The sequence below is a fragment of the Balaenoptera physalus genome, assembly GCF_965194825.1.
Source record: "Balaenoptera physalus genome assembly, chromosome: 19".
Taxonomy (NCBI): domain Eukaryota; kingdom Metazoa; phylum Chordata; class Mammalia; order Artiodactyla; family Balaenopteridae; genus Balaenoptera; species Balaenoptera physalus.
In genome coordinates, this window is record NC_138900.1 from 32971832 (window position 1) to 32999730 (window position 27899).

The following is a 27899-nucleotide window of genomic DNA, read 5'->3' on the forward strand; positions in this document are numbered from 1 at the left end:
TAGTATGGACATTTTGACAATTTTAATTCTTCCAATTCATGAGCATGGAATATTTTTCTATTTATTCTGTCTTCAGTTTCTTTCATTAATGTCCTATAGTTTTCAGTGTACAAGTCTTTCACCTCCTTGGTTAAATTTATTCCTAGATATTTATTCTTTTTTTTTTTTTTTTAATAAATTTATTTATTTATTTATTTATTTTTTTGGCTGTGTTGGGTCTTCGTTTCTGTGCGAGGACTTTCTCCAGTTGTGTCAAGCGGGGGCCACTCTTCATCGCGGTGCACGGGCCTCTCACTATCGCGGCCTCTCTTGTTGCGGAGCACAAGCCCCAGACGCGCAGGCTCAGTAATTGTGGCTCACGGGCCCAGTTGCTCCGCGGCATGTGGAATCCTCCCAGACCAGGGCTCGAACCCGTGTCCCCTGCACTGGCAGGCAGACCCTCAACCACTGAGCCACCAGGGAAGCCCTATTTATTCTTTTGATGAAATTATAAATGGGATTGTTTTCTTAATTTATCTTTCTAATAGTTTGTAGTTAGTATATAGAAACACAACTGATTTTTGTATATTGATTTTGTATCCTGCAACTTTACTGAATTCTTTTATTAGTTCTAACAAATTTTTTGGTGGAGTCTTTAGGGTTTTCTACGTCATATCATCTGCAAATAGAGACAGTTTTATTTCTTCCTTTTTGATTTTAATGACTTTTATTTCTTTTTCTAGCCTAATTGTTCTGGCTAGGACTTCCAGTACTATGTTGAATAAAAGTGGTGAGAGTGGGCATCTCCATCTTTTTCTTGATTTTAGAGGTAACAATTTCAACATTGATTTGCCCTTTGATCTTACTTCTCTTATGGATCCAAAGAGAGTTGTTAATTTTTCAGTCTATTCAGCTCCTTTCTTATGGAATTGGACACTGGAAATCTCCTTTCCCCAATTTTTAATGGAATATTTTGTTGTTGTTGAGTTGTAGTTCTTTATATGTTCTGGATACTAACCACTTATAAGGTATATGATTTGCAAATATTTTCTCTCATTCCATGAGTTGCTTTTTCACTCTGTTGGTAGTGCCCTTTGATGCACAAAATTTTTAATTTTGATGAAGTCCAACTTATCTATTTTTTCTTTTGTTGTCAGTACTTTTGGTGTCATATCCATAATTCACTGCCAAATGTCATGAAGTTTTACCCTTATGTTTTCTAAGAAGGGTTTTATGGTTTTAGCTCTTATGTTTAGGTTTGATCCACTTTGAATTCATTTTTGTCTATGGTATAAGGTAAGGGTCAATATTTGTTCATTTGCATGTGGATGTTCAGATTTCCCAGGACCGTTTGTTGAAGAGACTCTTCATTCCCCGTTGTGTACACCTGGCTCCCTTTTTGACTCATTTGACCACATAAGTGAGGGTTTATTTCTGGGCTCTCTATTATATTCCATTGGTCTGCCATTATGCTGGTAATACAGTTTTGATTACTGTAGCTGTAATATATTTTGAAATCAGGAAGTATAAGACCTCTAAGTTAGTTCTTTTTTCAAAGATTGTTTTGACTACTTGGGGTTCCTTGAAACTTTGGATGGACTTTCCTATTTTTGCAAAAAGGTTGTTAAGATTTTGATAGAGATTGCATTGAATCTCTAGATTTCTTTGGGTAGTATGGATATTTGAAAAATATTAAGTTTTCCAGTCTATGAATATGCATTTTCATTTGTTTGTATATTCTTTAATTTCTTTCCACAGTGTTCTGTAATTTTCAGTGTACAAGTCTTCACCTTCTTGGTTAAGTTTATTTCTAAGTATTTTATTCTTTTTGGTGCTGTTGTAAATGGGATTGTTTTCTTAATTTTCCTTTCATATTGTCCACTGTTAGTGTATAAAAATGCAACTGATTTTGTGTATTGATCCTGCAACTTTGCTGAATTTGTGTATAAGTTCAAACAGTTTTTTTGGTGGAATTTTTAGGGTTTTCCACGTATAAGGTTATGTCATCTGTGAACAGAGATAATTTTACTTCTTCCTTCCTAATTTGGATACCTTATATTTCTTTTCCTTATGTGATTGCTCTGGCTAGAATTTCCAACACTATGTTGAATAGAAGTTATGAAAGTTATCCTTGTTTTGTTTCTGATCTTAGAAGAAAAGCTTTTCAACTTTAACCATTGAATATGATATTAGCTGTAGTTTTTTCATATATGATCTTTCTGATGTTGAGGTAGTTTCCTTCTATTCTGAGTTTATTGAATTCATTTTTTTTATCATGAAAGGGTATGGATTTGCCAAATGCTTTATCTGTCTCTATTGATGGGATCATGTGATTTTTTTCTCACTTCATTCTCTTAATGTAGTGTATCATATTGTTTTTCATATGTTGAACAATGTTTCATATGTTCCTAGCATTCGAGGAATAAATTCCACTTGGTCATGTTTTGTAATCATTTTAACATGCTGATGAATTTGGTTTGCTAGTATTTTGTTAAGGATTTTTATACCAATATTTATAAACAATACTGGTATGTATATATATATATATATATATAGGGCAGATACAGAGAAGCTAAATGATTTGGGGACTCTAGGAATATGGGCAAAGGAAGGATCAAAGTTCACATGGCTGCCTGGAGTCTCCAGGCCCCTCTCCCCACAATCTTCCATGATTCTCATGGTTCCTCTAGCATCATCTTATGGCCTCTTTTTTCCTGTATCTTTATCATTCCTGGCTGAATTTGTTCTTTACCCCTCTAGTCCCTACCTCCACTGATATATCTTCGTATCAGAACAAGAGGGTCTTCCAAGAATGTAATTTTCATTATGTTGCTTTTCTGTTTTGGTGACTTTTTTTTTTTCCTCCTTGCTGCTGTGTTTTGATTACTAGGACCTGTCTCTTCACCATGGCCCCTGGGATCCTGGAATAATATAATTTAAGAAATTAAGACAGACTAGACAGATTCTCAGGAGATTTTATTGATACTCAACCTGCAGCATGTCTTTGAAATTAAGCCATGCTGCAGTTCACACCTGAACCACAGAGTCGGGATGGTCTAAGTTATGCTGTGTTAACAAACAGCCCTGGGCCATGTGGGCTGGCAAGGGGCTCTTCTCCACATAGACACTCAGGGAACCAGAGTCACCATCTTCTTGTAGCGGCATCACCTGGACCCCATGGTCCTCTCAGTTTCTAAGGGAAAAGAGAGCAGTGGAGAGTGTTTTAGAAGCAGCTCTGCTCCCGTAATCAGAGGATAAGTTCCCTGAGGTAGGGACGGTGATAAATAAATGCATATTCATCTATTTGTTCATTCTGTCAGATATCCTAGTGAGAGATAGTGTGAAGGTGAAGTTTGGCCAAGAAGTCAGGAAAACCCAAATTCTACCTGTTTTTTCCCACCAGAACCCTGAGGGAAATGCGCAGTGGTAAATGGGAATTGGCCCTTGTCTCCCAATGCAGAACACTCTGGCAAGCTGACCTGGGCAACGTGGACCAACCCTTTTACTCAGACTACTATGGATATGGAGTGGAGTATGGGTCCTGCTTTGCCTATGTGGTCCCTCAGTGTGAAGACTGAAGGCTGAGTTCTTATCGTCGAGAAGGAAGGCTGATTCATTCCATCCCTCCAGAGCCAGAAGACTTACAAGAGGAGCTGGTGTAGAAAGACAGTGCTAGTCTCCAGTGCCTGGTACCAGGCTGGCCTAGTCCTGTGCCAGGGCTGGTGCCATGTGGGAGAGGAGGCAGGAGGTGAGGAGGGGGGCTGGATCTCAGCTCCGGTCTCCTTACCCCTCTTACCTCCTACTACAGGGTGTCTCTACCCTTCAGCCCAATAGTGTTCACAGATCTGACCAGTCCATGGAGATTCCTTCTTCCTGGGCAAGTGAGGAAGCAGGTGGCGTGGGGAAAGGGACCTTGAATATTAATTAATTAATTCAAGGCAACATATTAATTAATTAAATTAAAAATTGCATTGAACATCTCCCACGGGTCAAACATTCCTCACGGTTGCCATATCAGAACTGGGGGCAAATAGGAAATACTAATGACATAACAGGCCACGCTTTTTATTTTCCTAATAAAATCTGCATATTTCAAAATTAAATCTGCTTGGTTGTCACCCACTGGAGTTCAGAGGTAACAACAACAATGATGATAGGACAGCAGTTGGGTGTTGCTTATTCAGTGTTTACTATGTGCCAGTCACAGTGTTAAGTGCAACACACCACTGAATTCTCATAACAAACCAGAAGACATGGATGTTACTGCACTCTATTTTGTAGGCAGGATGACTGGAGCTCAGAGAGGTGAAGTGGCTCACCTAACTCACAATTATAGCAATTATGTGTATAAATAAATAAGGCTGCATGTGTGTGTATTTAATAATTATATACAAGGCCTGAAATGCTGAAGTTGCAGGATAAAGAGGCAGATTTCATGGTGGGCTTTGAGGATTCACCTTACATCTGTAGTTTGCTTCACATGGCTACACACATGAACGGAAGCTCCATAAGGCAGAAATCTTTTTCTCTGTTGTTCCCTAATATTTCTGAACTCCTGGCACAGTCCTTGTCATGTGGAGGGTACTCAGTGTCTCAGTGTCTCTTCGGTCGTTCCTTTATCTAGGTATATGGTAGTTATATGGTGACATGGGAAAGAGCACTGCGCTGGCAGGTAGAACTGGATTTGAGCTTTGCCCTGACTTACCTTACTAGTTGGATGAACTTGGTCAGTTCCTTCAATCTCTGTGAGCCTTAGTCTCCTCATTTGTGGGATGGAGCCATCACTATTCTGCCTCCCTCTCTGGGCTGCTGTGAGGTTTTGATGCCAGTGGGCTGTAAGAGAGCTGTGTAAACCCTAAGATGTTTTATTTGATTAAAAGCCCTGGCTTATCTGGTTGCTTTGGTGTAAGGAAGAGTACCTTACAAAGATGACTGCAGCAATGAGGTTTTAATAAGAGGAAACGTGGCAAAAAAGAGACAAGACTTGGGCTTGTCCTGGGAGTTGTCAGAGAGTCAGAGTGAGGCATTGTTCAGGGACTGAAAGGGTCCGAGGTCTTTCTACCAACAAGATTCTTTTGGCCCCTCCACTGGAATTTGTAGATATGCTACCTTAAAGTAATGTAACATCTCATAATATTTGCTTTTACTATTCCTGCCGTTACTGACATCCTTCTTCCCTGTCCTCTGAGTCTCTGTGTACCCCCTACCCTCCAAATATTTTTCTCCTCTGGATGATTTTTGCTTCTGCATAAGTTGAGTTCACTTATAGCCCCTGCTGCTTCAGAATACCCCTCCAGTGTGTACCCTTAGGAATTAGGCTCTGACCACCAAATATTCCTGATCAAATTCCTGAGGGATAGGATCTGACAGGCTCCATTGTCTCCATTTTCTCTCTCTCTCTCTCTCTCTCTCTTTTTTTTTTTTAAGCAGAGCTTTTCCCTCCAGGACACCTCCTGGGTCAGTGTCCAACCCTGGCTAGGGGATGGGGCTGTGTCTTCTTTGTACTCTGTCATGCATCACTCACTGTTGGGAAACCCAGCCACCATATTGTGAGGACACTCAAGCAGCCCTGTGGAGAGGTCCGTGTGAAGAGGAACTGAGGCCTCCTGCTGACAGCCAGCACCAACGTTCCAGCCATATGAGTACGCCAGTCCGCAGTCAAGCCATCCCTTGATTTACCCCCAGCTGACATCTTGATTGCAACTTCATAAGAGACCCTGAGCCAGAATTGCCCAGCTAAGCTGCTCCTTGAACTTCTGACTCACAGAAACTGTGAAAGGAAATAATTACAGGTGATAATGTGATTAATCATGGTGTCACTGCTCACTAGAGGTTACTATTACTAATATCCCATTTCTCAAGGACCGCAGCACTGTTTTCAACAGACCAAGAACAAGATGACCAAACCAATCCCAGAATCCCATCTTTGAGGATCAACTTCCTAGGACCACTTTTGGTGTCAAATATTGGATTAGTCAGAGTCAAATCAGTAGGAAAAAAAACTCACTAGCTTTCTCTATTTTAAATTCTCTCTTTTAAAGGGACTTGAAGGGCAAAGAGGGAATACTGAGGTATCAAAATGTAGTAACTGCAGAAAGCATGGATTATTCTTAAGGCTTGAGAAACAAAGTTAAGAACATGGGGCTATTGGAACCTAAGTTCTTGGAGGAGGGGCCCTATGGAACTGGGACTCAGAACTCTGAGAAGGAAGTGCTACCAGCTGGGGCTGGTGTATCTGAGTGGGTGGGGAGGATGCGATGAGTTTACATCTGGGAGGGCTGGAAGGAGCTTAGAAATGGGACCAACTGTTGTTGCTGAGGGGAAGGCCATCACTTGGTTGATGCCAACAGGAAACAGCAAAACAGGAAAGAGCAAGTCCTTTTTTACTCCTCCAGCTTTTTTTTTTTTTAATGTTTAATTTTATTTATTTATTTATTTTATTTTTGGCTGTGTTGGGTCTTCGTTTCTGTGCGAGGGCTTTCTCTAGTTGCGGCAAGCGGGGACCACTCTTCATGGCGGTACGCGGGCCTCTCACTGTCGCGGCCTCTCTTGTTGCGGAGCACAGGCTCCAGACGCGCAGGCTCAGTAGTTGTGGCTCACGGGCCCAGTCGCTCCGCGGCATGTGGGATCTTCCCGGACCAGGGCTCGAATCCGTGTGCCCTGCATTGGCAGGCGGATTCTCACCCACTGCGCCACCAGGGAAGCCCCACGCCTCCAGCTTTTCAGTCTCCCTTTAGTGCCCTCTATCAGTGGCACTTAACAGGAAGCCAGCTGGCAAAGGAGAAATGATTTGCGGAGTCTTAGCCCCGCACCACAGAGGGGAGTGTAGAAGGGTGGGTTTACTGCTCAGAGCAATAGCTTAATAACCTGAGCACTGGCTCCTGGAGGCCATGGCATCTGTAAGCCCTGAATGAGATGCTTAAGGATAATCCACGACTAAGGGAATTTTACTTAAGACCAGGGCTGCCCTAAAACATTGCCTGGAACCCAAAGACAAGATGATAGGAGAGACTCCACACTGTAATGTTTCCTTCCGCCTTCCGCAAGTGGCCTTCTTCACCTTCCTCCTGCTCCCAGCGCTGGTGAAAACTCAGCTAAATGGGGGACCACTGGGTCGTGGCTACTTTCTACACACACTGGACCACTGTGCATCCCAATTAGAGCTCTGAAGAGTGCACTGCATGCGAACGCTTTTATGCCTTTAAGCAGTATTAGCAAGCTTCCTTTCTTTTTTTAGCACTTAAACTTCCTTTTCTCATTAGCACAGTCTTCTGGAGGGAGAGGAAGGGGCAGAAGAGCTAATTAGTGAACTTGGGTGACTGTCTCCTACCTCTAACCTTTCCCAAACATCTGCCCCCTGCTAGAGGAAGCCAGAGCCTACTGTGTCTTTTGAGAAACTATCAGAAAACATTTGCAAATAACTGTGATTGCCTTACAGTGGAGGAAGGAAGCACATTTTCCAATTACAGCCTGGGTCATTGCTCCGGCTTGTTTAATTAATGGAGTGGGCATCTGTTTGCTGAGGCCCTTTTGAATGCATTTTCTGGAGTTTCTTAATTAGCTACAAAAAGCTGCAGGTGTACTGGCAGGGGAGAATGGTAGAGCTGGGATGTCTTCCAGAAGAGAGAATCTTTTTTAATGTAAATATTTAGTCGTATGATGATGAGGTCCATTTTAAAGTTCTCTTCCTATTTGCTCTGTGTGCAGTGGTGTTGGAAGATATATTCGGGTTCCATTTGGATTGTGGACAAAATGAATTGAAATGGAAGAGACCAATTTTCATGATGACAGACACTTGTATGCAGTTAGAGCATTACCAGGATGACAAGTTATTCTCGTGCTGTCACGATGAGACTGCTGTCTGGATTTTCAGGCCAAAATGCTTGCGAGGGGAGAGGAGATGTCACATACTAATTCTGCGCATCGAATTACACATGCTATATGGAGAGACCCACGGCGGGAGTGAGAGGGGCTTTCGGCTTCCTGGTAAGTGAAGATCGTCTCAGCAACAGGGGTGTGTCCGAAAGGTTTACCCTCCTCTGACACGGCTCTCTGCCTGTTATTGTTTATGAGAATCCAAGGATGTTGTCTCTTATGGCAGTAATTACCACCTCTGGATCTGAGAGATGATGTTACCATGATGTTACCTCGAAAACATTCGAGGCTGATTTAGAGAGTCTGTGATGATAGAGTGTGTGGGTATCGGAGGGCACGCTCTGATCAACAATAACAAACTATGGCCATGGGCCAGATTTGGGCCACTGTTTCTTAAAGTTTTACTGGACCACACCCACTCCCATTAGTTTACGTTTATGGCTGCCTTTACCACATGGGCAGAGTTGAGTAGTTGTGACTGTACGGTCTTCACAGCCTAAAATATTTACCATCTGGCTCTTTATTGAAAACTTTGCTGACCTCTGAACTGTAGGGATTCTGTGGTCTATTGGATGAAGCTCGGGGAGAAGGGCCGCTACTTCTGCGGTCTCCTTTCCAGGCCTCTGTTTGCAGCTCTCTGTGATGGGGCTAAACCTTCCTACCCTTTGTGTCTTAAAGTGCTGTGTGAGGTATAACAGTTGAAACACTGTCTGATGAATTTTTGTATTTTCTCACTAAGAAACACACACTCAGTAATTGAGAAAATGCAACATAAGCTTTCATTCTTTCCTTGATGTCTTGTATCCTGTGAACCAAGACTAAGACAAGCGAGGCACTGAAACCAAACTTGTCTTGGATTAGCCCCTCTGCCCTTCATTACTGCTCCCCTCCCACATCTTTTGTAGCATGTGTGGGACGAAGGTTCTTTTTATTCTGGGAGAAAAGGTGCCCATGTCTGACTGTCCGAATGGCGGTTCATCGCTTCTCTCACGCATGCACCTCCCATTCTACCTCAAGGGTCCTTGTTATTTTATTCCAGGAACCACAAGTGGAGGCAGCTCTATACTGTAGATCTTAATTTTTTAACGTTCGAAACGTCTCACAACATTGCCCTTAAGGTTTCAGGGTTGCACTTCTGGGCCAGGGTTAAATTTTGAAGGCAAACTGATTTCAGCAAAGCATCTTTTTTTTTTTTTTTTAAATTAATTAATTAATTAATTAATTAATTATTTTGGCTGTGTTGGGTCTTAGTTTCTGTGCGAGGGCTTTCTCTAGTTGCGGCAAGCGGGGGCCACTCTTCATCGCGGTGCGCGGGCCTCTCACTGTCGCGGCCTCTCTTGTTGCGGAGCACAGGCTCCAGACGCGCAGGCTCAGTAGTTGTGGCTCACGGGCCTAGTCGCTCCGCGGCATGTGGGATCTTCCCAGACCAGGGCTCGAACCCGTGTCCCCTGCATTGGCAGGCAGATTCTCAACCACTGCGCCACCAGGGAAGCCCCAGCAAAGCATCTTGTGAGCGTTTTGGCACAGCTTGGTGAGCAGAAGTGATGCCCCTCTTCGACTCAACTCCAGCCACATCCTGGTGTCCATGGAAATAATGCAATTGAGCAGCCAAGGTAGAGAGGCTTGTAGAAGCTGCTATTAACTAGCTAGGTGACCTTCCACAACTCACTTGCCTCTGCTGGGTTTCATCTGCCAAATGAACAGTTTGGGATAGATGTTCTCTAACATCGCTGTCTGTTTAAAAAATTCAGTACGTGGAGACCAATTCCTATTATCTGGGTAGTGGAGCAATAGTCTTGTCCAACATGCTCATTCTCTTCTAATTCCACACACCCCATTAAGTCCGGCCTTTGCCAGGGACGCTTACGTGACAGAGCAAGGTGGGATAAGTTGTTAAGAAGGGGTGTGTGGTCAGGGGTCCCCGTTGGACAGACGCCAGATGTGCACACAACAGAAACTGACTCTTGCAGCCTTAAGGAGAAAAGTGACGTGTTGGGAGGGTAACAGGCAGCTTGCAGGATCCACAGGAAGGCTGGAGACCAGAGACCAGGGGAGGCTGGGTGGCTGAGGACACAACCCTGGAATAAGCTGCTGGTGCCTCCACCTGAACTCCTGCTCAGGACTTCGGCTCTTCATCTGTGTGGGTTAGAAAAAGGAGCCTGCTTTGCAACCACGTGTTAGAAGACCAGCTTGGTGAGCAGAGCATGGCCTGGATTCAGCCCTCCACATGTCCTTACCCAGGCAGGGGCCACCCTAGAGCAGGGGTCAGGGGCAGCCCGCTGGACCCACCACTGATGGCCTCTCAACTCCGCTGCTGCTGTCTTTGATGATTTCCATTCAGCCTGCATTTTTTGTTTCACCACTTTTATTTATTTATTTATTTAAATTGGTGTATAGCTGATGTACAATATTATGTAAGTTTCAGGTGTACAACGTAGTGATTTATATTCCATTTATAGTTATTATAAAATATTGGCTATAGTCCCTGTGCTGTACAGTATGTCCTGAAGTTTATTTATTTTATACATAGTAGTTTGTACCTCTTAATCTCCTACCCCTTTCTGGCCTCTCCCCCTTTCCCTCTCCCCACTGATAACCTCTAGTTTGTTCTCTAAATCTGTGAGTCTGTTTCTTTTTTCTTATATTCACTAGTTTGTTTTCTATATTAGGTTCCACATATAAGTGATATCATACAGTATTTGTCTTTCTCTGTCTGACTTATTTCACTAGGCATAATGCCCTCTAAGTCCATCCATATTGTTACAACTGGCAAAATTTCATTCTTTTTTATGGCTGAGTAATATTCCATTGTGTATATATACCACATCTTCTTTATCCATTCATCTGTTGATGGACACTTAGGTTGCTTCCATATTTTGGCTATTGTAAATAATGCTGCTATGAACATTAGGGTGCATGTATCTTTTCAAATTAATGCTTTCATTTTTTGTGTGTGTCACTGCTTTTAGATTTAGAGTTCTGGGCAAGAGCACTGGCTTACTTTAGCTTACTTTGACTGAGCCTGGCCCAGATCCAAGCTGTGGGGAAGGGGAAATACGTATCCCCTTTGGCTACCATAACAGGGTTTGGGGTCCTGTGGTTTGGGTTCCCCTCAACTTGAAAGAATATTTCCGTGCCAGGTAGCCAAACAAAAGACAACAGTACAACTTACAATCTGCACCAAGTACAGATGTGCAGGTTGTTCACTGCAGAATCTAGGGGGCGCCATTCGCATTGTGGTCTAAATGAAAGGTGCCGCCAGGTTCTGTGTGCCCAGCCACTTGTACTGTGCGGTCATCAAAACCAGTGCACGCGTTCACCTTCTCTTCTCAGCATCCTGTGAATGCTGACCCAGCAGTCCCCAGTTCTCTTTGTCTCCAGAGAACATCACATCAGATTCAGAATTACACGAACATTCTGAATACATCGAAAAGGAGCGAGGATTTAATTGCTGGCTCCTTGATGTGACTTGGGTTGAAAGTATGTCAATTGTCGTTCAGATGTTTTCAGAAATACAAAATGACAAATTGATCATTTGTCCGTTTTCAGAGAGTTTGCTTCCGTTAGGTGATCTCTTTTCGACCTTTACAAAATTCAGTTTTCTCTGATCAAAGGAATTTGCTCTGGAAACACTTAGGGATATTATGAAAGAAGTTAATATTTAAACTTGCTGTAGACGTGTTTATATTTAATGTTCACTTTTGAATGCCAAAGGAGGGAGAGAGATTTCTAATGATTTTTCTCAGCAAACGTGCCTTCAACAGTTGTTAAGTGTTTGAAAACAGAGTTTAAAAGGAGATTGTTTTTCCTCCAACTATCCTATAAAAATCCTATACATACTGTTCTCTCCTTGGTTGAGCTGTTTATATTCATTTTCCCGAGTTTAATAACAGAAAATTCTCTTTCCATTATTTTATCTAGAGGCCTATATTTTGACATAAAACCAAGAAGCATTTCCACTCCTTACATTTTAGTCTCCTCACTTCTCAAAGCAAAAAGTAGTTCAATTAAATACCATCTAAGGGCTCCTTCGAGGCAGAGACCTTTGGAAATTGCTCTAACCCTTTAACATTTAGGAAAGCATATTTACAGAAGCAGAATGTCTTTGCAGTATGTGCTTGCTGTTCAGAGAGGCAAAATCTTCCCACACTCTCCTCTGAAGAATGAAGTAATTCCATTTCGAGGCTGGTCATTAGGAGTAATGGAGAGGCTGGCTGGGTGGAGTCTGGAATGTCACAGGCCCATCAGACCAGATTCATGTTTAGGTTTTAAATTAACTGCAAGGGAAGTGTCCACTTCCACTGGTTCAGGGGAGCATCAGAGTGAAGATCTGGGGGGGAAATCTCTGAAATCACAAGAAGAAATTTCCTCCATGCTAAGGGGTGGTGGTGGTGGGGAGTACCGTATCCATCCTCTCATTTATCTAATTGAATGATCCATCCATCCAACGATCCTAGCATTTATTCAGTACGTATTTAATAAGCACTTACTCTGTACCAGTGTGTACCAGATGCCATGTGTGAATGCTACAGAGAATAGAGAAACACAGAATGCCAGAGAAACAGATTCAGGAGCAGAAAGGGATAATAGTGAATAAGGGAAGGCAGGAGGGCAGAGTGGGGCTAGGGACGTGAGTCGGTAGCAAGGGGAGTAGGCCAAATGTATTTTATGTTAGCATTTTAAGCTCTTTCAGATTCACTCTCCCATTATTTTATGTGGATTCTCTGCTGTGTAGAATTTCCATGGCCAAGTACATTCTTCTTGGATGAATTCATTTATTCATTTAACAAATATATATTGATACAGGGACTGTGTCAGGCCTTGGGTATACAGTAGTAGACAAAAAAAGACAGACTCTCTGGGCTTATGGAGTTTACAGTTTAGTGGGAAACAAATACACCTAGGTAAATATCTATTTACAATTGTAATACGGGCCACAAAGGAAAAGTAAAAGGTATTAAAATACAAAAAAATAAGTCAATAATATGGCGTCTGGTACACAGTAAGTTCTCATTAAATATATACTGAATAAATGCTAGGATCATTGGATGGGTAGATCAATGGATGGATCATTCAATTAGATAAATGAGAGGATGGATATGGTACTCCCCCCGCCCCCTTAGCATGGTGGAAATTTCTTCTTGTGATTTCAAAGATCTCCCCCAAAATCTCCAGCCTGATGTTCCCCTAATGCAGTGGGAGCGGACACTCTCCTTGTAGTTAATTTAAAACCTAAACATGAACCTAGTCTGATGGGCCTGTGACACTCCAGGCTCTATCTGGGAGACTTTATTGGGGTTGGGGGTCAGAGAAGGCATTCTGAGCAATTAGATGTATGAATAGGGGTTAGGTGGGAGAAAGCAGGGCAAGAATGTTCCAGGCAGAGGTAACAAATAGCTTGTGTGAAGGTCCTAGGGCCAGAATGGAGGGCCTTGCCAGCTGGGCAAGGAGGAGATTGGCTTTCTTTATAAGAACAATGGGGTGGCAATGAGGAGTTTAAGAAGGGCGCAGCTCGCAGTGGAAACCCTGACATAGAAACATCATGGATCTTGGATATTTCTGTCCATTTGTGGCTGATGAGCTCTGTCTCTGGTGTCCAAGCTAGACACGAGGTGACAGCTTTAACAATTCATATGTGTTTTGTGTTTTGCAAATTAGAGTTTTATCACTTTTGAAATACACGATGTGAAAAAGCCGCATTGAGTGAAAAAACCATTTGCATTATCACAGGAAATTTCAACATTCAAAAGAGCCATTCGATTCTAGAAGAATAACTTTAACAATTTTGGAATTGTTGTAAAGATAATTTAAAAATTTCCTCATTACCTGTGCATATACAAGTTTTCTCATAGATGGCGAATACCAAGACTTTGAAGAGATGATCATTAACAAGTCTTTATCAGGAATTGTGTGTGGCCATTTCAAGCATAAAATGTAATGCAGAAAAAGTTGTATTCACCGAAACAAGCCCAAGTTTCTCCATTAAAATATTAAAAAAGATTTTAAAGGGAGGGTTTGTCGAATTTAATAATAAACATGTTCCCTAAATCTTTGCATATTATAATTATATAACATTAAGAAAAGAAAATGAAGTTTTTGCCAAATCCTATATGGATATTCCCAATTTTCCTTCAGTTTACCCCGGGGTGCCATACACATATTAACATTTTCTACACGTGCCAAGATGTGCAGAAGGCAGGGAAGTGCCCTACCGAACCAAGAGTGGCACCAGTCTGACTTGTGTTCTAATCAGTTCAAGAAGCAGCTAAGCCCTGGCTTGCCAGATATGGCCTCACAAATCCTCTTTGAATGTCAACATTCTTCTGAGTAGAAAGTTCTCAACCTGTGAGCTTAGATGATGAGTCAGTCATAATGGACTAAGTTATGCTGCATAACAAACAACCCCCAAATCTCAAGTTTTATTTTTCTATTATAGTACATGGTGCTTGCACATTGGGCACTGGGGGAACTCTGCTCATTGTGGATAAAAGAACTCTGGAAGGTTTTGCACCCATGATTAAATGCTCTGACTTCTGCTCAAACAGCTGCCTGGAACTATTTACAAGGTCCCATCCAGCCACAGGGGAGCCAGAAAGTATGCTTCCAGTGTGTGCCCAGACAGTAGAGAGCCAGGACTCGTGGGTGAGCAGCCCCATGTACTCCCACAGGTGGTTTCTTTGAGTGGTCCTGGTGATGGCTACTGTCATCTTTGTCCACTCTGCCTGTTCTATATCCTCTTCCACAATTGTTCAGAGACTGGCTCAATGGATAATGGATTTTCCCTTCTCTAGGGCACTTTAAGGGATGATGCGTCCCTCTCAATTGCCCATGAAGAGACTCCTTATAATGGGATCTGCAATTGGGGCCTTGAACCTCTAAGCTGGAAAGTGAGCTCTGGGCTTTGAGATCAGGGCTTGTATGGGAAGGGGCTGGTGGGCGGCGGCACTGCCTGCCTTCCTCTCAGCCTTGGCAGACAGGATAGAGTCGGAGGCGGAAGAGGCGGAAGAGTCCATCTGTGTCTGCCTGCCTTCGGGCTTCACACCCTGGGCCGAAACACTCCCTCTCATTCAGTCTCTGTTTTGCAAATACAAAAACAGCTCCAACCTACACGAGAAGATCCAATCCTTTTCTTCTCACAGAGATCCTCAGTGGGCCTCAGTCTGAGTCCGAAAAGTGCTTTCCTCCCTCCATGTGCCCAAGGCGGGCAGGCTGTTCTACTTTCTACCAGTAGGGGTCATCATTTCCCTTTGTAATTCTTTGGAGACTAAAGCTGGTACCTTCACAGGCCTAATTATATTTTTCCTTTTTTGTTTATGGCATTAATCCTGAAGTTAGGGTCGACCTGTGGTGAGCAATAATACACTTAACCTTTGCCTTCATGCACTAAGATGTAATTGACCATTTGTGGTCTCATTTTCAGGAGCTGGGAGCCTCGGTTCAGTTTAAGATAAATGGAGACAAGGGGGCCCTCGATTTTAGTGACATGTTGAAGAGAGCAAAGCACAGAGCTGACTTATTTTATGAACGCCACCATCTCTCTCACTTTTATTTAAAAGCAAAAAACAATGTTTTTTTTTTCACTAAGTGATTTGTTATTTATTATTTTACAACCATAGTCGGATCCTGGTGAGGGTAATTTCCCTTAGAATGCACATTAGCGTCTAGTTGGTAAATAAACTTGAGGCATTTCTGCACTGGGCATAAAATAAAGATGAAAACGTTAAATTCTAAACCAAACGGTAGCATGGAATTAGAGCTTCTACATAGTGCACACTATGTTGTTCCCTTGATTATAATCTCATTGCTGTATGTCTGGATTGCAAAACAATTATCCAGTGTGTTTTAATGCAAGCCTAAAGAAGCATTTCTGGTGAATTAACATTAACTGTGACTGTTTATTGAAAGCCCACAATGTGTCAGGCACACTAGCTACTGATATCCTCTATTCTTTAATGCTCACAGTGTTGAAGAATAGAAGAGTAGATGTCACTAGATTTGATTCAAATACCTGGAGAGTAAGTATCACTAGATCTGATAGAAAAAGAAGGTGAGGCAAAGAGAGAGTAAGCAAGGAAAGACAAGATGACAAAACTAATAAGGGGGTAGAATCAGGATTCAAACCCAGGTCTCAGGCTCACGAGGCCCCTGATCTTATCACAATACCGCTTTGGGCTCTGAATACTTGCATGAGTGTCTTGCCTTTCCATCCTTTTACAATTTTGCTTCGTTTTTCTTATTTTCCACTTCGAGGCTCTAGACTTATGAACTTCTCAAATCCCTAATGTGTGTCTGGGCTTTAATTTAGCCTGAGACTTAAGGAACATCCCTCGAGCAGTCTAGTTAGTAGCTTGCTCCTCATAAGAGGGAAACAGTATTTGCTGGTATATCTTGAATCTTCTAAGTGGATGCAGCAGCCGTTTGAATTCTGCGCGGATTTGGTTTCTTCTGTCCACGGGGCATTCTCCCTCATCTTTGAACAATAAAACTGGTTATTGAAAAAGAATCTGGGTCCATCAGGTAAGTAGAGAGCCCCAAGTACGGAAGTTGATCCCCTGAATGGCCCAGCCTGCATCAGGCTAGTGATGGGTCCTCAGTTAGTGGGCAGGTTCTATAGATTTACTGACCACACAGGGCTTTCTACAGGGTCATCCCTGATGTCTGAGGATGACCCCGGTCTGTGGCCAGGCAGATGCATCACCTTTAACTCCTGCTTTTCTGCCTAGTGGGGAGGGCGGATCAGAGGACTCCCATCCTTCCATGGTCGATGCTTTTCCCATCCCAGAGAATAGCCAGCCCACCTGTCCTCCCTCTGATGCCAATTTTAGGTCCAGACATCTAGGTTTTGTATCCAGCTGTGCCCTTGGAGTGACTCAAGATGCCATTTTTTTCTACCTTCTTGCCCTTTGCATGCTGATGTCCCAGGAGCTTCTCTGTTTTTAATGAAACTCCAGAATATAAGATTCCACAATCTTCTATAACACAATCTGATGGTTCAAATTTGTTAGATATTTGTCTTTTCTTACAGCTAACTCAAATACTGCATGCTGTAATGTCAACCCATTTCCCATTACCTCCTTGGACAGAAATCTGAAGAAACTCACTGATATTCCTTAGGGCATGAATCTACTTGATACTTTAATAATAATCAAGAAATATAGGGTCCTTCAGTGTACAAGGTGCCTTCTAGACCCCATGAAATAGGCTTTTAGCAAGGAGTAAACTGAGGCTCAGAGAAGTTAGAGGATTTGCCTAGGTCACACAGCTGGGCGCTCGAACTAGACGACAGGTTGGAAAGGCCTGGGAAAGAGAAGGATAGAGAGAGGATCAGATCAAAATCCGTACAGCTACTAAGGAAATGGAGGGAGTGGGCAGGAACCTGTTGAGTGATGCTTGGGAGAGCTTTTCTCATCTCTTAACAGAAAATGAGTCTCTAGGACCCTGCTCCAATATCCAAGACCTTTCTTTACACTCCTCCAGATGGAGCAATTGCTGTTGGATGCACCGGGTCCATAAGGACTCTTCTTAGGGTATATAACTCACTATTGTGCTACTGTCCTTTGTATTAATCAGAGTTCTCCAGAGAAATATATATATATATTTTAAGGAATTGGTTCACATGATTATGGAGTCTTGTCAAGTCCAAAATCTGATGGGGTAAGCTGGAATGCTGGAGACTTAGGGAAGAGTTTCAGTTCAAGTCCAAAGACCTCTGCTGGCAGAATTCCTTTGTCCCTGGGGGACGTCAGTCTTTGTTCTATTCAGGCCTTCAGCTGAATGGATGAGGCCCACCCACATTATGCAGAGCAATCTGCTTTTACTCAAAAAGTCCACTGATTTAAGTATTAATCTCATCCAAAAAACACCATCACAGAAACATCCAGAATAATGTTTGACCAAATATCTGGGCTCCATGGCCCAGCCAAGCTGACACATAAAATTAGGGATTCCCATTCCAGGGTCTGTCTTAACTGCTGGACTGTGGGATCCCCCAGGGCAGTCACTGTCTTTTATCTTTCTCTCCAGCACTCTCTCAGTGATGAATATGCAGCAGGTACTCAATAAATGCATATTTATTTGATAAAACAAAAAATAAAACCCCCCAAAGCACTTTCAAAACTAGTATCCAATTTTATTCTTACCATACTTCTCTGGGGTGGGCACACTTGTCCCCACTCTACCTGGTAAGAAACAGAGACTTATGAAAATATGCCCAGAATCACAAACCTGGTTAAGTGGCAGAACCTGGTCTCCAACTGTGGTCCTTATGCTTTTTGCCTTTGCACTATACTACAATGTGCTTCTATTTGATGTGAATGTCAGAGGAGGCATTCTGGGGTATACAGAATCAATATCTTACAGAAACAGTTGTTCAAAGTCTAATCCAACTAACACCAGCAATGATGAATATTTTATTGAGATCTACCATTTTCTTGTGCACATCATTCAGCTATTTACTGAACAGCTGTGAAGTACCTAGCCCTGACTGGAGGTGAGCAATTGATCTAGTCTCTATCCATCCATTCCTCCATCTTTCCCTCGCTCCCTCCAGCCGATACTTACTGAGCACGTACTGTGCACCAGACGGCAGGGGAGGTGCCGGGAACATAAGGATGGTTAAGACCTGGCTCTGTCCTCAAGGTGTTCACAGTTAAGGGGGAAACCAGATATATTACCCACCAGCCACAAGGGCTCGATGGCAGCACGTTTCTCTAGCAACAGGGAAGCCTGTGAGCATCATGGTACCTGGATCCCAGCAGGGACTTGGCAGCAGCAGGAATGCCTTCACACACGAGGGACCAGCTGGCTCTGGGCAGTGAGACTGGTCCCTGGGCTTCTCAGGTGTGTCACAGGCAGCAGAAAGAATGAAGAAAACTGCTCTCCACTTTGTCCTTTATTTGAGGCTGAAAAAGGCCACATAGACAATGCCAGGGTCAGCACTGCCCCCTGACGGCCTGGTCTCTTGACCATTTTTATCATCATCATTATCAGTTATTATATCAGCATTTATCATCAAATATTTAGAGTCGTCCAGTTGTAGCAGGTCGTCCTTCCATCTTCCCTTCTCAGGTCTTAACAACAAAGCTGCACAAGGGACAGCTGCCTAATCACTCCCCTCGAGCCCTCTTGTCAGTGTTTCTTTCTTTTCGACAGCTCCACCTGCAAAGCCTGCTTGGGGGGAAGATAGCTTTCATCCACATGGGCCACCGGGGGCCTCAGAGCCTTCTCATATACTCTTCCATATCCTTGGAACACTCTTTGCATGGCCCCTCCTCATCCTTTTATGTCCTAACTTACATGCTACATCTTTGGAAAGATTGTCCCTCACCTCTTCCTCCCACCTGAAGCAGCTCCTTTCCCATTTGCTTCTCACTGTCTCTAATTCTCTGGTTTGTTTAATTGTTGGCTGCCTCCCCCGCGAGCATGCAAGCTTCCCAAGGCCTTGCCTGTTTCATTCAGCCTAGCACAGTGCCTTGCATGTCGTAAATGCTCAACCAAGATTTAGGGAATGGATGCAAGAGTCTTTGGAGCCATAGAGCCTGTCTCTACGCAACACAGCGCCTCTGACCCCTGTCCCTGCTAGAGCAGCCCCTGTGAAAGTAAGCTCATCCCTCCCACCGCTCTTTAAGGTGTTCTGATTCAGGGCTGACAGCACACCTCTGGTGGAAAGCGGAACCTTGAGTGGAGGTTGCTCTGCTGCACCGTTTATTCTGGACCCTTCCAATGCATTCCTCACGGGCTGTCTGGTGATGTCCTCTTGCTGCTTCCTGCCCGTGTTCCCAGGCAGACTGTGAGCCTCTCAAGGACTTGATATGCTCTTTCATATCCCTGATGGCACTACGTGCTCAGGAAATACCTGTGGGGTATCCAGTCATGATTATTTTAAAGCTCATAACCATCTAGATTCGGATAGATCCACACAGCTCTCTGATCACCCCAGCTAAGGTGACAAGCTCCCAGTAGTATAGCAGAGTGGATAGGGATTCGATCTTGGAAATCAGTCAGTCTGAGTTTGGGTTCCGGCTCTGCTACTGTGACTTCAGGCAAGTCACTTAACCTATCTGAGACTCAATTCTTCATCTGTAGAATGGGCATAACTATAGTACCCACTATCCAGAGTTCACAGATGGAGGAGTGTATCTGGAGGGTCAGAGGATGGGGAAGAATTGCTATCAAGCTGTTGCCCCATTACGTGTGCTTGCTGAACATCATGGTTTGTTAAAAGCAGGCAGAATCTTGCTGCTATGAGTGGCAGAGGATAATGAAAGAGAAAGGAACAATAAGAATACAATAAAAACCACACTCAGGACTGTGGAGAGCTGCTCTGTATCACAGGGCCATAGAGCACTTGGGACTCGCAATCACAGCCTTGGAGTTCCAGGAAAAATGTAGACTGTGAGGCAGTGACATCTGTAAGAATCTTAGAAAGCTTTCCACCAGGAATGATTAAAATGCAAATACATGTATACACTCGTAGTCACATACATTGGCCTGTAAACAGTGAAATCTCTAAATCTACTAAGTTATGAAATCTCTGAAGGCACCATTAATAGGAGGTTCATCCTGGAAACCTTAATGACTACAAGACACCAGACACAGCACAGGAACTTAGGAGGTGCTGCTTGGTGGAATGGATGAACCTAGAATTTGGTATTTGAGAGGCATGTCATTCCTATCCCTTCCATGGTCATGGCAGCAGCTAAGCAGGGTCGGGAGGGTGGGGTTCAACTCTGTAGAATGATCAGCTGAGTCAGGGGCCAGGTAGGAGATGCGCTGGGTGCCTGATCAGGCTGGGTAGCTAGAAGTGTGGTCCTGCCCATGCACAGGACCTGGGGGGAAGCAGGGTAATTGGAGGGATGCTACTTAGAATCCCAGAATTGGGAAGGACCTACAAAGATCAGGGGTACCAGCCTTTCCTTCAGCACATGGAAATCTGACACACCCAGTTCTTCTTGGAGGTTTCCAAGGATGGGGAGCCATCATTTTCCTCCCTTTCCTTTTAAAAGCTACATTTCCCTGGTGACTCCTTCTTATGGCTGACCACAGTCTCTTGCTTTATTAGGAGTCCATGTCTCATTCTTTGGGTGCCTAGGAAAATGTAAAGGAGAGCTCAGCATCCTCAAATGCTTCACTGACCTCATTTACTTCAATGTCTTTTAAAATACTCTAATCGAAAGCTGGGTATGATGCCCAGTGAAGGCCTTAGTAATGAAGAAGGTTCAAATGGACAGGCAAATCATAGTATTCTGGAAGCTCAACCAACAATCTTTAATATTCTGACTCAGTTGAAGTTGTCAGCTCTAGGTGGCCACGATGAGATAACTAAATGCCCCATAGGTGAGTAGGACATAGCCATGAGGCTCCCAACAGAGCCAGTCATACTGGCTTTAGAAGGTGAGCGGGTACCTTGATATCTGGGGAGCTCCAGGGTAGCTGGGGATTAGGAAAAGGGCTGTAGTTCTGGGGGATGCAGTGTGACCAATAAGGCTTTCTGGGAAAACTAAACTATGTGGGTGATTGGATTGAACTCAGAATAGTGATTAAAGGAGGGCTGTAATACAAATAGCAATAATTGCAACCAATTATACTTTTAATGATAAAAATAGCTTTTTGTTTTATTTGTTTCTCCTTATGAAAGATAGCATGTTTTTATTTCTTTTACTTCCCCAGCTTTACTGAGCTCTGATGGACAAATAAAAATTGTATATATTTAGGTTGTACAATGTGATTTTTTAAAAGGTATACAGTGTGACGATTTAATATACATAAATGTTGTGAAATGATTACCACAATCAAGTTAACTAACACAGCCATCACCTCACATATTAGCTTTTAGTTTTAAAAGCACTAGCACGGGGCTTCCCTGGTGGTGCAGTGGTTGAGAATCCGCCTGCCAATGCAGGAGACACGGGTTCGAGCCCTGGTCCGGGAAGATCCCACATGCCGCGGAGCGGCGAAGCCCGTGCTCCACAACTACTGAGCCTGCGCTCTAGAGCCCACGAGCCACAACTACTGAAGCCCGCGCGCCTAGAGCCCGTGCTCCGCAACAAGAGAAGCCACCGCAATGAGAAGCCCGTGCACTGCAGCGAAGAGTGGACCCCACTCGCCTCAACTAAAGAAAGCCCGAGCGCAGCAACAAAGACCAAAAGCAGCCAAAAACAGAAAAAAACAAATACCGTATGCAGCCAAAAATTAAAAAAAAATTAAAAATAAACAAATTTGTAAAAAAAAAAAAAGCACTAGCATGTACAAGGTATTCTGCTAAACACTTTATACGTATTATCTCACTCCTCACACCAATCTATGCATTAGGCACCATTATTATGCCTATCTTATAGGTAAGGAAACTGGGGTACATAGTGTAATAAGCTTATCAGGCATTCTGTTAAAGACACACTAGTGGTTATCAACTGGCAGTGATTTTGCTCCCAGGGGACATTTGAAAATGTCAGGAGACATTTTTGGTTTTCACATGGAGCTGAGGGGCATTGCTACTGGTATCTAATGGGTTGAGACCAAGGATGCTGATATACATCCCACAATGTACAGGACAGCACCCCCACTCCTAACCCTAACAAAGAATTACCCAGCTTAAAATGTCACTAGTGCCCAGGTCAAGAAACCCTGCTCTATACAAGTGATCTACTTTAATCCTTACAGGGACCCTGATGAGAAAATTCGGGCTCACAGGGATGAAGCCATATGCCCAAGGTCTCTCAATAGGTGAGTGGCAGGGCTGGGGGTTGAAGCTATGTGTGTCTAATTTCAAGCCAGGGCTCTTAGCCACACAGGTGGGTGGCTCCAAAGGGGTTGGTACACAGCATTTCAGGAATGGAGAAGAGTCTGGGTCTTGGGAAGTTGTGGAGTCTGGAGCACTGTTATCAATTGCTAAGCTGCAATTTGGGGTCTATCATGGGAGCTCAATGGTGAACATGGGGGGAGCTGTGTTCCTTCTTGACACCAGGAGGAGGGCACATCAGCACTAAGCACCTTCTGACAGGAGGAGGACATTCCCTAAGGAAGTTGGAATGGATTTTGTTTGCAAATTCATTCACCCGTTCTGTGTTTATTGAAGGTTAACTCTGTGCTTGGTGCTGGTGATGTGACGGCAAAAGGCCAGTTTCCTGCCCCCATGAAACATATATTCAAGTGGGGAGATGATTGACAGTGTGCTAACCAGCAAACGCATAGAATAGGTATGTATGTTTAGCCGCTTGAAGAAAATACATAGGTGCTCTGACAAAGGATAGTGTGTTGGTGGATATTTTACACAGGGAGTCAGGAAGGCCTCCCTGAGATGGGACCACATAAACCATAAGAAGGCTGGGAAGGAGCTGGGAGAAAATAATTTCAGGTCGTGGGAACGGCCAAGATAGAGATCATGTGGTGGGACTATGCTCAGGGTGTTCTAGCAGCAGATGGATAATATACGGGGCTATTCAAAGCACTGGTCTCTGACACTGCCAGGCTACGACGTGGGAAGAAGCTTGCACCAGAGTGTACGGTAATGCACTGCTTCCTTCATCGAGAGAGTCTGGCTCTGAAGAAAATGTCAGTGGAACCCAGCAGCGTGCTCAGTGATGTAGTTGATCGACATTCTGGCCCAAGCTCCTCATCTTATCCCAGACTGGTTACATTTTGTGGATGGTAGCTGGTCTGGGGACAACACACTGAGTAGTCCTGCAGAAGCCACTGTTGACAGTTTTCCAGCCAGATCCCTCAGTCTATCCAGACAGGCATGGCCCTGTGTCTTCTTGCTGAAGCGTGTTCCCAGGCCCATGAAGTGAGAGAGTGGCATGGACATATATACACTACCAAATGTAAAATAGATAGCTAGTGGGAAGCAGCTGCATAGCACAGGGAGATCAGCTCGGTGCTTTGTGACCACCTAGAGTGGTGGGTTAGGGAGGGTGGGAGGGAGATGCTAGAGGGAGGAGATATGAGGATATATGTATACATATAGCTGATTCACTTTGTAATAAAGCAGAAACTAACACAACATTGTAAAGCAATTATATTATAATAAAGATGTTAAAAAAATAAATTAAAAAAAAATAAACGGAGAGCTAAGAAAAAAAAAAAGAAGAAGAGTGTTCCCAGACCCAAACGGACACTCTGCCAGAGCACTGGGGATTAATGTCTCCAGAATGATGCCCAACAGTGAGGGGTGGGACGGGGTAGTAAACTCCCCAGCTCCCTCGCCCTGTGCTGAGACCGCTCTGAGGCATGTCTACACAGAGGGTCCCCAGGAGAGCTGAGCCCCTACTGTCCACAGAAGTGATCCCCTCAGTAATGCACCGCTACACTTTTCCCACCCTCTCACAGCGCTTCCGGGATTATCTCTCAAATTATCTCCTTGCACCGAATCCTTGTCTCAAGGTCTGCTTCTGGGAGAACTCCAACAGAGCGCACGGCGGGACTGAAATGCACCCAGGGCGAATGGCAGCTGTGGAAGTCAGATAGCCGTGCAGTGTCAGATCACACGGGGCCTTGCGGATCACAGTAGGAAACTCGGACTTTACTCTAAGTGTGTGGGGAACCACTGAAGAGCTTAAGCAGGGGAGGGGTATTACATGAACCAGTTTATAATTTAAAAAGCTCCTCAGGTTGTGCTCTGTGGAATGGGTTAGACGGGAGCTGGAGTAGAAGCAGGGGACCAGGTAGAAGCTGTTTGCAGCAGTTCGGGTAGGAGCTGATGCTGGCTAGGGGGTGTGGTACAGATGGAGACACATGCATAGATCTGAGATATATTTTAGAGGATAAACCAATAGGACTTGATGGTGGATGGACCACAGGGGGCAGGGAGAGGGAGGAGGGTCAAGGATAATGCCTTGATTTCTTGATTCCCAGTGTGGATGGAGGGAGCTGGGTGGTATTTTGCCATGAAAGGCACTCAGGAAGTCAATGATTAGGAAGAGCTTCTCTGCTTTGATAGTGCCTCACATTTAAGCCATGCTAGCTGATCCAGGAATCTACTGCAGGCAGTGAATAAATATGAACTGTATGTATCTCGGTAGAATCTCTGAGAGAAGATTAAAACCACTGTTACAGCCACAAGGAGAAGCCATTCCCTCTATTTCACCAAGCACAGGGACATTAAACTTAACAGGCTAAGAAATGAAGTGGAAAACCTGCCCAGTGACCGCGACGGCCGCTGACGAGCTCACACTGAGACGATTCCCTCAAAGTGAAATGGGAGACACGGGAGAGGTAGGGTAAGGACACGAGACCAAGACCTCGATCTTCAATAGCCAGGGGCTGCCAAACCACCACCCTCAAGCCACAGAGGGCCACCTGAAATGCACATATACATTTCCCAAGATCTGGCTGCAAAGGGAGGGATTAGAGACCTGGAGCCGTGTTTTATTTAGAGTGTGACCTCTCCTGGGAAAGGACATTTGGAACAAAACACAAACCAATGATACCCATATTTTAACAAATAGACCAAGACTTCATGCCCCAAATGAGGATTTCTTTAGGAAGCAGTCTCCTCGAAAGACCCTAGGATTATAGGTTTTCACAGTCAGAGATGTGCAAAGTTAGCACGGGTTAGCCCAAAGTGCAATGAACATCTGGCCACTGGTTGGGATGAGTATTTGGCAGCATTTTGAGAATGGTTCTGATGGAGAATGTCTGATTCTGGTCCTGAAATTCAAACTGCCTCCGTATTCCCAGTTGATAGTCACAAGGCAACTGGTTTCTATACACCCTGTGGTACTTGGGTTTAACCACAATTATGACATCTGGATTTTATACCTTGTTTTGTTCACCAGACTGATGTCTGTCTATCTATCTATCTATCTATCTATCTATCTATCTATCTATCTATCTATCTTCTATCTATCTGTCATCAAGTGATGTTTGATTCCTACCCAAACCAAAATCCGTTTTCATCATAAAGCCTGACCACCAATGAGCATTGTCCGTAACAGAGCATAGAGATTATGAACACATGTTCTAGGGGTAAACCGATGGGGTTTAAATCCTGCCTCTCTTCCTTACCCACTCTGTACTCTTGGCTAAGTTAGTTAGCTACTCTCTACTGCAGTTTCTTAAGCTGTAAATGGGATAATACCTCACAGGACTGTAGTGAGGATTAACTGCATTAAGGCACCTAAAGCCTTAGAGCAGCACCTGGTCAGCACTCAGGTCTCAATAAGGGTTGGTGATAACAATTTTTGTATGTTTAGGGTCTGAAGGTACATTTTAAAAATATCATATTTTTAATCAAAGTATAGATGATGTACGATATTGTATAAGCTACAGGTGTACAGTATAGTGATTCACAATTTTTACATTATACTCCATTTATAGTTATTAAAAATATTGGCTATGTTCCCCTTGTTGTACAATATATCCTGGTAGCCTATTTATTTTAAGCATAATAGTTTGTACCTCTTAATCCCCTACACGTTATTTTTCCCGTCCTCCCTTCCCTCTCCCCACTGGTAACCACTAGTTTGTTTTCTATATCTGTGAGTCTGCTTCTTTTTTGTTATATTCATTCGTTTGTTGTTTGTGTTTTCTCTGTCTGACTTATTTCACTTAGCACAATACCCTCCAAGTCCATCCATGTTTGCTGCAAATGGCAAAATTCCAAGCTGGGGCAGTGTCCTCACCTTCAGGGCTCTGCATCCTCACCTGTGGGGCTTCCCGCTAGATGGACTGTTAGGTGGTCCCTTCAGTTGCCTGTGACCCCACAGTTCAGAGCTTTCCCAATGAGTGCCATCCATGCCCTGCTGACCCGCCTGCACAGACCCCCTCAGGAACCTTCTAGTAACCTTGGGACAGGGCTGGGGAGGGCTATGAAAAATACTTTAAATATTGTTTTCTGTCACCTTGCAAATAATATTTCCATTGTTCTCTGAAAGGAATGTATGTTCTTTATGGCAAAATTGAAAAATCTAGAAAAGAACAAAGAAGAAAATAAAAACCACCTGCATCCACCACCATGTTTAACCACACGTAAGCCCAGTGCTGTTTTTATGATCATTAGTAGCTGTAGTTATTTAATATCAACTGCGTGTTTTGTTAACACGGTTTACTTCCTCTGATCTTATTTTAACCTCGCCATAGCCTTGTGAGGTGGGTATCGATTTTGCCATTTTATAGATAAGAAAATTGGGGCTCAGAGACATGCGACCTGCTCAGGGTCAGACATCCTCTACTGTAAACTGCTTCTGCTCTTTAACAATCTATTATAAGTGTCTCCACATGTGGTTAAATATACTTCTAAAACACAACTTAGAATTTCAGATATTTAATTTTGCAACTAAGTAATTCATCCACATGGTTAAAAAATAACAAGGTTTACGGCGAGGAGCTTTTGTTCATTCCTGTCCCCATTCTGACTACTGTCACCAAAAACTCTTGCTCATTTCTTGGATCTCTTTCCAGAGTCTCCTTGTGATGATACAAGGTGGTATGCATATAGGTTTTAATTTTTCTGCAGAAGGTTGCACACTGGGGCTTCCCTGGTGGCGCAGTGGTTGGGAATCCGCCTGCTAATGCAGGGGACACGGGTTCAAGCCCTGGTTCAGGAAGATCCCATATACTGCAGAGCAGCTGGGCCCGTACGCTACAACTACTGAGCCTGCGCTCTAGAGCCCGCGCACCTAGAGTCGGTGCTCCAAGACGAGAGAGGCCACCACAATGAGAGGCTCGCACACGGCAATGAAGAGTAGCCCCTGCTCCCTGCTCACCGCAACTAAAAAGAAAGCCCATGCACGGCAACGAAGACCCAATGCAGCCAAAAATAAATTAATTAAAAAAAAAAAGAAATGTAAAAAAAGGTTGCACATTATAATCATTGTTCCACACTATAAATCTTCCTTTTTCACTGAACAATGTTTCTGAGAGAACTTTCTACATCAAGTGTATGCAGAACTTCCTCATTTCTTTTTGTCATGCTATAGTAATCCATTATATGAATATGCTGCAATTTATTTAACCAGTCACTATTGATAGACATTTGAATATTTTCCTTAATATTCACCCTTTTCAAATAATACTGTAAAGAATAACATTGTAAATGAGCCATTTTTCAG

At 43.6% G+C, this 27899-nt stretch overlaps 1 protein-coding gene across 3 annotated transcripts in view; it reads left to right on the top strand.

The window, feature by feature from the left end:
- LOC309648743 (uncharacterized protein) overlaps window positions 1-27899 on the top strand; it is a 64679-nt gene that overhangs the window by 16602 nt on the left and 20178 nt on the right. For 2 of the 3 annotated variants that reach the window (XM_082437730.1, XM_082437731.1), the window contains exon 2: window positions 7853-7965. In XM_082437730.1, coding sequence (XP_082293856.1) covers window positions 7853-7945 — 93 coding nt within the window. In that variant the 3' untranslated portion in view covers window positions 7946-7965. Of the gene's footprint in view, window positions 1-7852; window positions 7966-22512; window positions 26192-27899 lie in introns of those variants that run through there. The other variant, XM_082437732.1, reaches the window with a different exon arrangement.